General features: G+C 39.5%; 1 protein-coding gene across 3 annotated transcripts; it reads left to right on the forward strand.

The window, feature by feature from the left end:
- The first annotated feature begins 382 nt into the window (after positions 1-382).
- LOC144695947 (palmitoyl-protein thioesterase 1-like) lies at positions 383-13,492 on the forward strand. 3 transcript variants are annotated; one of them, XR_013580035.1, is made up of 10 exons: positions 383-656; positions 1,357-1,463; positions 2,307-2,434; positions 2,628-2,698; positions 3,917-4,019; positions 7,093-7,183; positions 7,544-7,642; positions 7,793-7,840; positions 9,443-9,514; positions 11,738-11,806. XR_013580035.1 is itself a non-coding variant. In XM_078567050.1 (9 exons), exons 1-9 carry the CDS (start codon positions 494-496, stop codon positions 11,858-11,860), a joined length of 957 nt encoding a protein of 318 aa, XP_078423176.1. In that variant the 5' UTR covers positions 385-493; the 3' UTR covers positions 11,861-13,492. The 3 variants fall into 3 exon arrangements, 2 of the variants coding, with proteins under 2 accessions (XP_078423177.1, XP_078423176.1); XM_078567050.1 differs by lacking the exon at positions 7,793-7,840 and having other exon boundaries at positions 385-656; positions 11,738-13,492; XM_078567051.1 differs by lacking the exons at positions 7,544-7,642; positions 7,793-7,840 and having other exon boundaries at positions 11,738-13,492.
- The last annotated feature ends 704 nt before the right edge of the window (positions 13,493-14,196 follow it).

Genomic DNA, 14,196 nt, shown 5'->3' on the forward strand with positions numbered 1-14,196 from the left:
TGGGATCTTTAAGAGGAACCTGATCTGCTGTTGACTAAATTCAAAAGCAACAACTTCCACAATATCCGCTTCTTTGAGAAGTACATTAACGATTACTCAAACTGTGTAAACCACATTTGAACTTTGTGTGAAATGAACATGAACCAATGCATTTGAAAAGTTTCTAAATATGACGTGTATGTGAAATTTCCTATTGTACGGTATCTGAAATGAAATTCTTAAGCACCACAGCCCCTCTCCTAATGATTCAAAATGAATATTTCACAGCACAACCCAAGCAATATACCAATACCCTTACATAGCAACTTACTAAGGCCCGTTCTCAGCCAATCACAAGGTGCAAGATCACATGACAACCAAACGGGTCACATGACTAAGATGACAACAAATACATGGATGCTGGAAATCTGAAACAGAAACAGAAATAGCTGGAAAAACTCAGCAGGTCTGACAGCATCTGCGGAGAGGAACACAGTTAACGTTTCGAGTCCGTATGACACTTCATCAGGACTCAGTTCCTGACTGTAAGATGACTTCGCAGGGAAGAGGATGGATTTTGTTGCTCTTCTGCTTCTCCTGCGTCTGGGAAACCGAGCCATGGAAGACAAACCGGAATGCTACGGAGCCACCACCGGTAGTCATTTGGCACGGCATGGGTAAGGCGGCGGCGAGAAATATCAACTCAAATATACTTCTAAAGGGAGTTAACCGGGAACTGGCTGATCGCGGGAGCACAGCCTCTGTTTCTCTCGCTCTCCGGTTCACTGACCGCGACCGCGATCGTCCTTTGAATTCAGCGTTTGCTGCATTTCACGTTGTCTCATTTTCCAGATCTTGTCTAAATCATTGATTCAAATTGCACGAAACGCGAAAGTGCAACTATTTCCCATTCAGAAACATTATCGATCCTGCACGACTAACGTACAATTGATGCTTTATAGTTTAAAAATGGAAACGTGTGTTTCTAAAACAACTTTTAAGCTGCCTCATGGGATCAGGCAAATCCTATTACAGTATAATCAAGCGACAAAGTATAGAAGTGAAAGGGGACATTAAGCGAGGGCAATAAAAGTGAATCTAATCAATTTTTATTGAAAATACGCAAGTAATTTTGCATATTAACTTGAAAGTATATACAGTATTTATAACATCAAAGGAACCATTGCAAAGCGTTTTGTTTTTTTGATATGATGCGCTGATATAACTGTTCAAAACGCAGCTTTAGTATTTGCATTTGGTTCTACCTCGACTAACTGACACACTTTCTCAAACAACAAAACTCACTGAAAATATGAATGTCTTCAGATAGCTGTGGTGATGTTTCTGATTTCTGTACAACTTATTGATTTGTTTTAGGTGATAGCTGCTGTAAAGGACTTACCCTGAAACACATTAAACTGGTGGAAGAAACTGTCCCAGGAAGTTATGTTTTGTCCTTGAAAATTGGAAAAAATGTTATTGAGGTAGGTCTTAATGAGGAATAATGAGCTAGAATGAATCTAAATAGTAACAATTAGTACCAGAATTTAAATGCTAAGTTTTATTGCTCCTAACAGAAACTTTGAATTATTTAAAACAAATGATGTGATGCTGTAGAAATGATTAGAGTAGTTCTGCTCTACAGCTCACTTTGGAGTGGTGTACAAAACATTAAAGTATTGTCTACTTACTTAGGAATCTCAAAAATGTACAGTATACCACAAAAATCATGGTTATTGGTTATAATAAGCAACAACTACTTGTAGCACTTTCTTCGTTAGGATTCCTGCTCTCCATTCATTCTGCTGATTTCCAGTGGAAGGGTTTGGGTGGAATGCATGTTGACATGGATAAGATAAAGAGCAGGCTCAGCTGTACTCCCCTCTTTTCTCTTCCTGACATTACCGCTGCACCACAAGACTTCACACCACCAATGAGTAATGTGATTAAATACCACTTCGGTCATGTACAGGTGAATGCATGCTTACATCAAACTATACTCGAGATGCCTTTGTAAAGAAAAGTTGTAAGGAAGATCATTTTAAAGTACCTTCTTTTAAATCCACATTTTATTTCCTGTTTCATAGTCTCTCTGATGTAAACGACAAAAATCCACTTACTGTTGGATTTCTGCACCCTATAACTTTCTCCCCTCCTGAAGGTGTTGACTGTTCTAGGATGTGGTTCCTTGGTACCAACAATCATATGTACCTTACCAAGTGGCTATTTCTGATTTTCAAACGCAAGGAACTTTGTGATCTAGACTCATCTATTGTTAACGATACAAACCTGTGCAAAAATCTGTGTACATTGGGTATTTTTTTTAGGAAATTGGTAACAGTTACATCATGAATGTAAATGACCAAGTTGAGCAGGCTTGTAATATATTGTCCAAGGACAAGAAGCTACAGAATGGATATAATGCGATGGGCTTCTCTCAAGGAGGTCAGTTTATGTAAGTATGGCCAAATAGGTCCTTACCTTATAAAATAACTTCTACTTGTAGAGCACTTTTGACATCCTCACACCAGAAAGCATTTCATTGCCAATCAGATTTTATTTAAAAACTGCAGTCAAAAAGGTGTTTTATTATGGTTTGACTGCTCGTTTTACATAACTTTTACATTCCTACTTTTCTATTTGTTAAGGAGAGCTGTGGCACAGAGATGTCCTTCTCCTGCAATGATGAATCTCATCACATTTGGAGCCCAACATCAAGGTAATATTTATTGGTCCAGTTTGTCACATTTAAGTGCATATTTGTTCAAATGTGTTATTTTCAAAGGCTGAAACCTTTTTTATTGTTATAGTTGTATGACAAACCTGCTAGAAAAGTGAGCGGCTGCAACATTCCATACGTATTGCTGGGGAATGTGGTATTTTTGAAGTCATGTGACTCAGTACACCGGGCCTCCAATAGCATAATGCAACAGCCTCACTGAAGTTGCATTGAAGTTCCTGTTAGAACAACTCAGTGCTTCCCAATCTTTCTAAAACTTCAACTGAAACTGCCTTCTCAGTTAACCACCCCACAATGAAGCTGAAAGTTAGCACAGAGAAGAAATAAAGAGTGTGGAAAGCTTTGCTCCTTTGTAATGGGTTAAGGTGTTGACAAATGCTTTCAAAACTCAGCCTGAACTCTATCTCGGCAACTGACCTGCCTGAAGCAGCCATGAAGATCAGACTGAAGCAATATGCATTCTTATCAAGCATGTACTTGCCCCCATTCATCTATATAAAAAAAACTGTGGCCTGCTCCCATCGCTACTGAACATGATAATCAGCCACTGATGTCCTTGTCTCCTCCCACAGAGACCATTAAAACAAAACATATCACTCAGAACCCCTCCCCTCTGCTGAACATAGAAATCAGCCCTACAAATACTCCTTTGCTCCCTGTGACTGAAATGTAGGCTTCACTGAAACAGCATCTGGTGAAATTGGACATGTCATCCAGAACCTCAAATGTAGCCAAAGTATCGCCATACAAACCATCTACACTACCCGCCCCGGGAGAAAGATATCAGCCATTTTCCAGCCTCTTCTCCCCCCCCAACCCAATGAGACACCCTCCCTATTGTGCCTGCTTCCTTTTGCTCCCCAGCTCTTACCCCACCCTAACTCCCACTCCTCCACCCACACACACACACCCCCCCCCCCAACAACACTGCCCATATCTGCCACTTCTCTTGTACATGGACTGGTGGAATGTTCAAAAGTAAAACTTCCAAAACTTGTTTAATTAAAGTATTATGTGTAGGTGTGCAAGGTGACTTGGGAATAGAGTTTGAAATAAACTATAGTAAATCCCACTGAATACAACATGTTACACCATGCAGGCTTGCCCTCTGTCTATTTTTTTTAAATCCTAGAATAAGGTAATTATTCCAGATCTTTCCTTCAGGCTAAGTCGTGATTCTGTTCATCTCCCCACTAGGAGTGTATGGTTTACCCTGCTGTCCTGGAGAGAGCTTGCACATCTGCGACTGGATAAGAAAAATGCTAAATTTGGTTGCTTACAATAGTCTGATTCAAAAGCAGTAAGTATACAAGCACTCAGAGAGTTTAATATAGTCCTGAGCCTTGTTCATTGTGTTTGTGACACACAAGTGCCAGGCAATGACCATCTCCAAGAGAGAATCTAACCATCTCCCCATGACATTCAATGGGCATTAGCATCGCTGAATCCTCTTCTATCAACATCCTGGGGTTGCCATTGACCAGAGACTAAACTGGACTAGCCATATAAATACTGTGGCTACAAGAGCAGGTCAGAGGCTGGGAACTCTTGCAGCCAGTAACTCGCCTCCTAATTTCCCCAAAACCTGTGCACCATCTACAAGACCCAAGTCAGGAGTGTGATGGAATACTCTCCACTTGCCTGGATGAGTACAGCTCCAACAACACTCAAAAAGCTTGACACCATGCAAGACAAAGCAGCCTGCTTGATTGGCACCCCATTCACCACCTTAAACATTTGCTCTCTCCACCACTGACGCATAGTGTGTGCCATCTATAAGATGCACGCAGCAACTCACCAAGGCTTCTTCGACAGCACCTTCAAAACCCACGACCTCCAGCATCTCAAAGGACAAGAGCAGCAGATGTGTGAGAACACCACCACCTGCATTTTCCCCTCCAAGCCACACAACATCCTGACTTGGAACTATATCGCCGTTCTTTCACTGTTGCTGGGTCAGAATCCTGGAACTCCTTTTCTAACAGCACTGTGGGGTCTATCTACACCGCATGGCCTGCAATGATTCAAGAAGGCGCTCACCACCACCTTCTCAAGGGCAATTAGGCATAAGTGATAAATGCTGGCCTAGCCAGTGATGCCTACATGCCGTGAAAGAATAAATTCAGAAAAAAGAATTATGTCTATACCTTGAGTACTATAAGAAAGCAAGTAAGTTACTCAATGTCATGTGTTGTCAGTTCCTATCTATGAAGATGAAACAATAAAAACCACATTCTGAGCAACTCATAAGGGGAACAATTACAATGAATGGCACAACAGCTGTCCCTCTTTCCCAATATTACTTCAGTTAATATGAAACATGTTTCAGAAAGGAAAATTGTGTTTGATAACAAGTGTGTTTGAGTGGATGGATGATGGATGGGGAAATGCAGTTGACATGGTGTACATGGACTCAGAAGACCTTTGACAATGTATCACATTGGAACCAATGGGAGAAGGTTGAGGGATATGATTTTCAGGAGTGGGGAAGGACAGGGGAGTTGGAGCAGGAAATTTGATTTTTCAGAAAGGAAGAAACAGTTGAAGGCAGTTTGTCAAAATGATTGAAGTTAGTAGGGGCACCCCATAGGGTTGTGTTCTAGAAATGCATCTGTTCGCAGTGCATCAATGATGGGGCTAGTTTAAACTTGGAAGATATCTTTACTAAAATATGTGACATAGTCAACAGGGAAGGACCAAAAACTGCAGATGGCAGGTAGAATTTGATGTCATTAAGTGTGAGTGGTATTTAAAAAAAAATATAGCTTGAATGGGAGAAAACTGGGGTGATGGGAAAATAGAGGAATTTGAGGAGGGTTTTGTTTCACAAGACAAAGCCATGAAAACACTAACTATTGGATCTTAGATAAGAGGATTAATATAAAAATTGAGAATAGTGATGAATCTAAGAGAAAACCTTAGTAAGATTACAATCCTCAGGGTTTGTGCTCCATGCTACAGGATGGAGGTTGAGGCAAGAGAGGGTACAGTGCAGATTCATGAAGAGGGTTGCCTGGCATGAGGAAATACAAGTATGAAAAAAGACTTGGAAAAATTGGTGGTTTCATTAAAACAGGAGATTTACAGGGTGGTTTGATAAGCGGTATTTGAAATTTTGAAGTGAACAACGTAGATAACTTTTCAATGATAAGGGTCCAGAATGAAGAGACATAGATTTAAGATAAAATGTAGGAAACATAAGACAATATAGCAGGATTTTTGTGTGAAGCTGTGGAACACATTACCAGAGTTAGTGATGAGTTAGTTTGATCAAGAAGGTAAAGGAATATGGGGACTGGGTGGGCTCATGGAATTAGGAATATTATTTAACTGGAGAAACAACATCAACACAGACTGGCTGGGCCAATGGCCTGTTTTATATGTTGTAATTTTATGTAAATTCTGTGCAAGATGTTTAACATTTTTGTTGAGATGTAAATGAAACCCACACTGAATAAAAGTTTGGAGATGCTTGAGCAGGGCTTTTGACTTTATTAAACAAAGAGATGCTTTACTTTCATGCTCAATTCAGGTTTTGCCCAGGACTTTCTAAAGGAAGTTCACAAGACAAATGCATGCGGTGCATGAACCTATTTTATTACATAAATGGGAACCTTTGGGAGGGTGGTGGAATAGAAAGGAAAGAGGAGAAGGATATTGACTAGATCAACAAATGGAGAGTTGAGTGACTGTCTTTTCGCAGATGGTGCCACATGTCTAAGTTCTTATTGGAATATTAGTTTAACTCCTTGCATCACCAATCATTTGCAGTCCACAACAACAAAATTATGCAGCAAATCATTTAATTTTAAGGTATCTTATATGCCTTGAACTTTATAAATCCAGATCAAATTTGGTCATTTTGAATATATAGGTGCCAAACATGGTTAGTTAATTTCTGTCTGCCATTATTGAAATGTATAATAATGATTGGAGAGTTAGAATGACCCCAGAAGCAATCTGTTTGATTTTTGGGTTGTGGAATATTCACGTGGAATTGGATTGAGGAGTCTTGATTTCAGGTGCTCTCAAAGGTCCTTGAACATGTTGTAAGCATTTGGCTGTATGCTAACTTCAACCATCGTTCCCATTTTGAATCTCTTCATAGTTTGCTGTGGAATAGTGAGAAAGCAGCAAGTTACCCACAACCTTTGTAACTACAAAGGTGACACATTGTCCCTCTCTGTCCTCTACGGACTTGTCACATTCAAACTACTTGATTATTGCACTCTTTCTTTGTGATTTCTCCAATGCAGTCCACTTCCATGGCACCAACCTCACAGGGTTCCACACCTACTTTGAAACTAGTCATTTTTGTAGTTGTTTTAAGACTATCAACCAATTTCATTTACTTACAATTGTTTTCCTGTCAGCTTGGTGCAGGCAGAGTACTGGCATGACCCCTTGAATGAAGACCTATACAGGAACAAAAGCATTTTCTTGGCAGAAATTAATCAAGAAAGGGTACGTACTCCATTGTACGTATTGGCTTTAATTTGTAGGGGAAATTGTAGGTTGTGACACCCATCAAATGCCAGCACGGAATTAGGAATCCAACCAGCTATGTCACCATCACTCCAAACATTATCCTTTCAGAAAATGTAATTTTGTCATTCTTTCTTTGACATTCTTTTATCTGTATCCCAGGTTGTCACTTTGCTGTTTTGTTAGTTTTACGGAATAGATTTGCCCTGAGATGTAATGTAGCAGCAGAGTTTCAACATGTGCAGAAGGAAGTGAAAATCAAATGATATTTAAGTCTGGGTTTTAAATGCTAATTTTGAGTGGGAACCCAAACAATTACTGTCTCTACTTCTGCTACAGGGCATTAATGAAAGTTATAAGGAGAATCTGATGAAATTGAAAAAGTTTGTGATGGTGAAATTCTTGAAGGATTCCATGGTTGACCCAGTTGATTCAGAGGTGAGAATAGATGCTCTTGACTCTTCGTCTAAAATATTGAATTGCTGCTACAAATATGGTTGCAGTTGTATCTAGAATTTTAGTTTTGTAAATGTCAATTATCAGAACACTTAGTTGTTTTTGTATCAAGTTTCCTATGCCTTTTTTTAGCTGATTGCAGGAAGTTACTAAATCTGAGGAGGAAATGGAATTGGCTCTGTGAGTAGACAGTAATTAGTTGGAATATTCCCATTGGCCCCTCTCCTAACATGTCTCTTGAAGATATAGAAATTACAACATGAAAATAAGCAGTAGTTTGGCTTCATTTCACCACAACAATCTTTCCCCTGCCCCCTCCAACCTCACCTCCAACAAGTGTGTGGAGCTCATGGAATTTGTCACTAATTGGAGACCACCTATTCAGCCCTGCTGCTTCCCCACCTTGGTCATTGAGCCCTGTGTTACAATTTTCTCTCCAATCTCCTTTCATGCTTTCTTTAATTAATCTCACCCATGCAACCCACTTCTCACTAAACTGTTAAACATCCCACTTTCTTTCCTTACTTCCATGCTAGCTGATATTATAAATGGTTGCCTCTCTCAAGTACTGTTTCCTCTGTTTTAAAGACTGCTGTCATCCTCCTCATTAAAAATAAAAACCATTCAGGCTTCTGTTCTTGCAACTACCACAACATCTCCAAACGACCTGGGAAAGGGGAGATTGGACATGTTCTTATCAAAACCCAATTTTTCCCTCAACTCCCAGTTTGAAACACACTCAGCACCAATAAAATTGTCTGAACCAAAATTAGCTATCTGATCGTAGCTAGGTTATCTGCACTATCTGCCTTCCCACCTCTGCATAGTTATCTCATGAGTGCCTCAAGGATCTATCCTTGGCTCCCTCTTCCTCATCTAAATGCTGCATTTAGGTGGCATCCTATTCTTGCAAACCTACATTAGCTCCCAGTCCCACACTTCCTCAAATTTAATATTGTCATCCTTGTATTTAAATCACAACGTGGCCTTGCAATACATAGTCCTGTAACCAGCCCAACAAACTCTCTGATCCACTGATTCAGGCCTCTTCTGCATCACCATATTCATCATAGCATTGGCAGCTGTACCTCCTTCATGACTAGGCCCCCAAAATTTGGATACCCCTCCTGAAATTGCACCACTTTGCTTTCCTCTGCTATGACCCTTATTGAAACCCAACTGTTCTGCCACCTCTCCATACAATTTCCTTTGCACCTCTGTTAGGTGCCTTGTGATTTTTTCCTAAGTTTAAGATGCTATATAAAGTTGTTGTCCTAACCCCGTGTGCCCACCCTGTTCCCATATCCCTTGGTTCAATTTGACATTTTTTGAGATACTTATTGGGTAGTCCTAAGCAGGAAAAGCTTATTTGTGATCAGTTAGCTGTTACACCAGCACACAGCTTGGTGCCCCTTAGACTTTGCTCTGCTAACCTGCTCATAAACTATGGACATAAGTAGGATATATCCCTATGAGGACAGTGTTTCCATCTTTTACTGAAACAGTAAACCTATAGATGTGTGTTCCTTTATCAATAACTTGAATTGTAAGCTCAAATATGGATTTCCAAATGAATCAGACCAAAAAGTTATCAAGTGTGTAATTTTCATCCATTGCAGCCTCTTAGAAAAATCTATTCATCTGCTTTTCTCAAAAGAAAGCTGAACAATTTTAAAATCACACTTTAAAACTCAAACCACAACACAAGCAGTGCAGTGACTGTGGTGCCTCATTTATAAAGCAGTCCTATTTTGACAAACTCACTCCTCTTCTCTGTTCCAGTGGTTTGGTTTCTACAAAGCTGGCCAGGCCAAGGATACTTACAGCTTGCAGGAGAGTGTACTTTATCAAGAGGTAAGATTTGTTACGATGTTACATGATTTGTCTCTTCAATGCTGTAGAGAATTGCAGTGCCCCTTGGGCCTGGATGATATAGTGGGCTCAGACTGTTCCTTTTTCAGTAACCTGTGTGAAATGAGCCAGGGCAGTGCCAAATAAGTTCCAAAGAGACCCACCACACAGCAAGAGAACTACTGCAGATAAAATAGAAGTGCAGGTCAGCAACAGGAAATAAACAGGTGTTGGAAAAGTTGCAGATCGGATTTGAACTTGTAAAAGGCAATATATTAAGTCAGAAATTCCATGGATTAGTGGGGGAGATGAGATCAAATTTGAAACTTAGAAAGCATTTAGCAGCTACAAAACAGTTTGGCCTGGGTTTCACAAGAGTGCTTGCCACTGACCTCAAAGAAAGCTGGCCAGAAATATCTAGCAATTTCTATGGCGTATATTTCCCCTGTTCCGATATTTGAATCTGGCACCAAATCGAGAAGATCTCCAGGCATCAGGTAACAATGATGCTATCAAGCAGGGTATGCAGCCAGTCACACTGAAGTATTCTCACAGACATCAAACCAGGAAATAAAACGCACTGATCAGACTCATTAAATTGGAGAGAGAGCAATTTAAGTGATTGGTATATAAGCATGGAATTAAAGTAGAAGCTGAAATATCTCAAAATTCTTTAAAAAAATAAAATAAAATGTGTGGAATTAATCAATTGACATCCCACAAATACAAAACTTAGTTTTTCAGGGCCACTGAGGCTGTTAGCAGCAATAATGAACCTGGTATGCTGTGAAAAAACCCAGTTATGCCTCATTGAATGAAGTGCAACTTTGAGGGTTTTTACAGCAAGACTGATAGTGTAAAAGGCCAAATTCTTGTCAGTTAAATGATTTCTAATTGTAAAATCATAGAATGGTTACAGCACAGAAGGAGGCCATTCAGTCCATCATGTCCATACTGGCTCTTTCAAGAGCTACTCCGTTGGTCCCTTTCCCTGTAGTCCTGAAAATCTTTCCTCTTAAGATAATTATCCAATTCTCTTTTGAAAAGCGCAATTGAATCTGCCCCCACCTCACTCTCAGGCAGTGTATTCCAGATCCTGATCACTTTTTACTTTTAAAAAGAAAGCTTTTCCTCATGTCACCTCTGGTTTTGCCAATCACCTTAAATCAATGTCCTCTCGTTCTCGACCCCATCATTGGGAACAGCTTGAAAGCAGACTGGTAGCGGAGGAACAGTGCAGCCTATGGAGAAGTGTAGACAGCAACTTCTAGATTTCCACATTTAAATGTGTTTCTGTAAGTACAGTGTACCCTACAGACCTTTAGTGTTTATTTATTCAAGTTATTAAAAAGAGATAGTACAAGGAAATAGACCCATAAAGAAACTGAAATCATTGGGTTTGTAACTAGAAGCATAGAATTCAAAAACAAGGAGGTCATTTTAATTTGTACAAATCTGTGAGCCACAGTTAGAATATTATGTACAATTCTGGAACATTTTAAGACAGGATATATCGCATTTACTCGGATGATGCTGGGGTGAGGGATTAGTTAGAAATAATTAAATTGGTACTTCTATTTGTTGAGCTAAGAAGGTTTACTGGGTGCCCTGATATCATCATCAAGGTTATGAAGGTGTAAAGAGCAATGACTGGTTTCAGTGGCCACAGAGTCATGAGGGTGCAGATTCTGATAAGGACACTAATGTTATCAGGCACCTTTTGGTTTTAAGTAAATATTTTTACCGCACAGCATTAGAAATATTGTAGGTTAGCCCTGTAAATGTGACAGACATATGGACGTACCAGTTTTAAGTATTGCATTTAATTCTTAACTTTTGGAGAATATTTCGATCCACGGACTCCAATGAGTGCAGCTTGCACAAGCTTCCCCGTGACAGAGTTTTCACTCCAATAGCTGTGCCATGTAAGCTGTCCCAAGTTGAATTTTTTTATTCTGTACTGAATTTCCTACTTTCTGCCAAAGTAATGCTGAGATAAGCAAGGGTGTCTGCTTTTGTTCAGCTGGAAATGCAGGCCATGCAAGGACAGGATCTGACTTGGTTGGAATGGGGCCTGACTATTCCTGTTGAGGCTCAAGTATAAATAATGACCAGTTGAGCAAGATATCAGGATGACCACCTGGCAGGAATGAAAAAGTTTTTCCAGGAAGGGAGAGGCTTGATGGAAAATTCACAGAAAACCCTGAACATTTCTTTTATTCATAGGATCGATTGGGGTTGAAGGCAATGGACAAAGCGAGCAAATTGGAATTTCTAACCGTGGATGGGGACCACCTTCAATTCTCAAAGGAATGGTTCATCAACAACATAGTTCCTTACCTGAAGTGACCCTTTTTCTGAGCCAGTAGCTGTCAACTAATTGATTCATCCCAACATTAACACATTTAATGCTGTAAGTTTTGTAAAAACTGGCTCACTAGCCAAGTTTGAAGTAGTTTCAACTCCAAGTACTATGAAATTTAGGGTGATTTTCTGCAATGCAATCTACTCTTGAATTCAAAGCACTTATATTGCCTTTAAATTTTCGCTCTAAATTCTTACTTCATGTTGCTTATTGCTAGATAATTCAATTTCCCATGCAGAAAACTTTGAATTCAGCAATAGTTAGTACCTTTCATCAAAGCTAATGTAAAATGAGGCAAATAATGATTTTGAAAGTAACAGTGGAATCACTTGTTCAAGAATGAACCATGCAGAACAGGAACGCGTTACTCATCTGATGAGTTAGCTTATCAGGCATAGCTTCAGTATTTCTAGGGTACAGTCATTAACAATCAGCCGTTTTTGCTGTATCTGATCACTACTGATTGATCCCGCCCCTTGCAGGAAAAATGCATGTTGGTTGAGAGAAGAATCAGGCTTGATTTGATGACTTCCATGGCTGAACAGCTGACTGACACTCTAGGCTCATATGAGGAAGTTGAGACAAGAGGGGGCATTGATTCTCACTGTCAACATTTGTTAAAGGTGGACCATGACTAGTCACAGTATAAACCTGATGAGATAAAATAAAATTTTACATACATCAGAAATCTAAATCTTAATTTTGACTCATATATACATATTGACAATCCTGTTCGCGCCCATTGGCGTGTTTATATTCAACAGTCCAGTATTAACCTATTCCAGGATTATAGAAATGTCTCACAACTGATCCATGCAAACTAGGTGAGCTACATCTTTAAACAAATCTACTTTGAAGAGACTCCTTAAACATTAGCTGACATTATACACTGGTGTAATTATGGCTCAGGCAATTTAATCGTGAAAATGAAATTTAAGATAATGTTGAAATGGCACTTAAACATTTTAGAGGAAGCAACTAGTAGTGATCCCATAGTTTGAGCCTGAACATGGTGAATTTCTTGGCTTGGCATTTTGTTAAAAGCTGAGAAGCAACACTATGATTCTTCTCATTAGGCCAAATAGCAGGCCACCACCAAGGAGAGACATTACTTTTACTCTTCAATTTTGCAAAATCTCAAATCAGCCAAAAATTGCTGCAATAGTTCATCTCATGGCGGTCTCAGGATTAATTGACTTTTTACCTCATCATTCATGGCACATTAATTTTGCACTATAAGTTGCTCAAATGTCAAAATGATAACAGGACAGTAGTGTCAATTTTGCATCTAGGATGTCATGATCTATCTCACTGATCAGCCACATGGCACCATTAAAAAAAACTGAAAACAGATGCCAAAACTCAGTTAAGGTGTGGCATTGCAGTGGATGACCTAGGTTCTGAAATGACTTTAAATCAACTAAAAAGTTACTAACATTTTGATGTTTTTAAATGCAGTACAAGGTGATAAAGCGTTTTGCAGATATACTTTAAAGATACACCTGTAGAATAATTTGTTGGTTCTTTCTGATGCGAATGCACAGTTTTTCATTTTCATCTGTGTTAATTTGTTGAATAATGTTGTTTTGAATAAAATGCCCACTGTTTCATGTTGAGTATTGCTGTCCTTCCTTTTGTGTCACAATGGGGTCACATTCAGGACTTCCTGGTCCACATAACTCTGCAGGTGGAGACCTAGGGGGAGAAGGGAGAGGGGGAGAATGCCTGAGCCACAAATGCCCTGCCCACAGAAGCCATGTCTTCATTGGGCAGGAGAATGGGACATGGCCCTAATGACAACTGGGTTGGGATCCTCCACCATCAGATGTGGAAGGTTAAGGATCAATACTTCTCTACAGCTGAGAATAGGAACTCCGTCAGAAATATCAAGAAAATTACGTGCAAGCACATTGAATTACTAAGTAATTGCACTATCTTGCTATAAGTGTAAAGATAATTACTTGGGCTGGCACTATTTCAGTGATTCAGAAATAAATATTCCGAATCTTGGGTTTCCAAAAAGATTTATGTTTGTAGTTTGCCTTGGGTTTCAAGCTTTTTTGTAAATCCAAGGTACAGCTGGCTGACACTCTAGGCAAATATGGAAGGAGGAAAATGCCTTCAGAACCTTTGAGAATGACAGCTTAGGATTTTCTACTCTGTAGGGGAAATTGGAAACTAGTTCCTCAAAGGCCATGAAGTCCTTAATTCATTTTCGATATTAGCAAGTATCTCCAAAGAAATGAAAGTTTTACAACTGAATTATTAGAAGTTGAGCTCTAATATGTCAGTACAGCACCAATTTCAGCCTGCAAACTTG

Source organism: Cetorhinus maximus, chromosome 21 (assembly GCF_964194155.1).
Source record: "Cetorhinus maximus chromosome 21, sCetMax3.hap1.1, whole genome shotgun sequence".
NCBI classification, from domain to species: domain Eukaryota; kingdom Metazoa; phylum Chordata; class Chondrichthyes; order Lamniformes; family Cetorhinidae; genus Cetorhinus; species Cetorhinus maximus.

Coding starts and splice junctions, on each gene's coding strand:
- LOC144695947 (XM_078567050.1), top strand. CDS start 494: ATGACACTTCATCAGGACTCAGTTCCTGACTGTAAGATGACTTCGCAG. Junction 2,435..2,627: donor TCTCAAGGAGGTCAGTTTAT/GTAAGTATGGCC, acceptor CTATTTGTTAAG/GAGAGCTGTGGCACAGAGAT. Junction 2,699..3,916: donor ATTTGGAGCCCAACATCAAG/GTAATATTTATT, acceptor TCTCCCCACTAG/GAGTGTATGGTTTACCCTGC.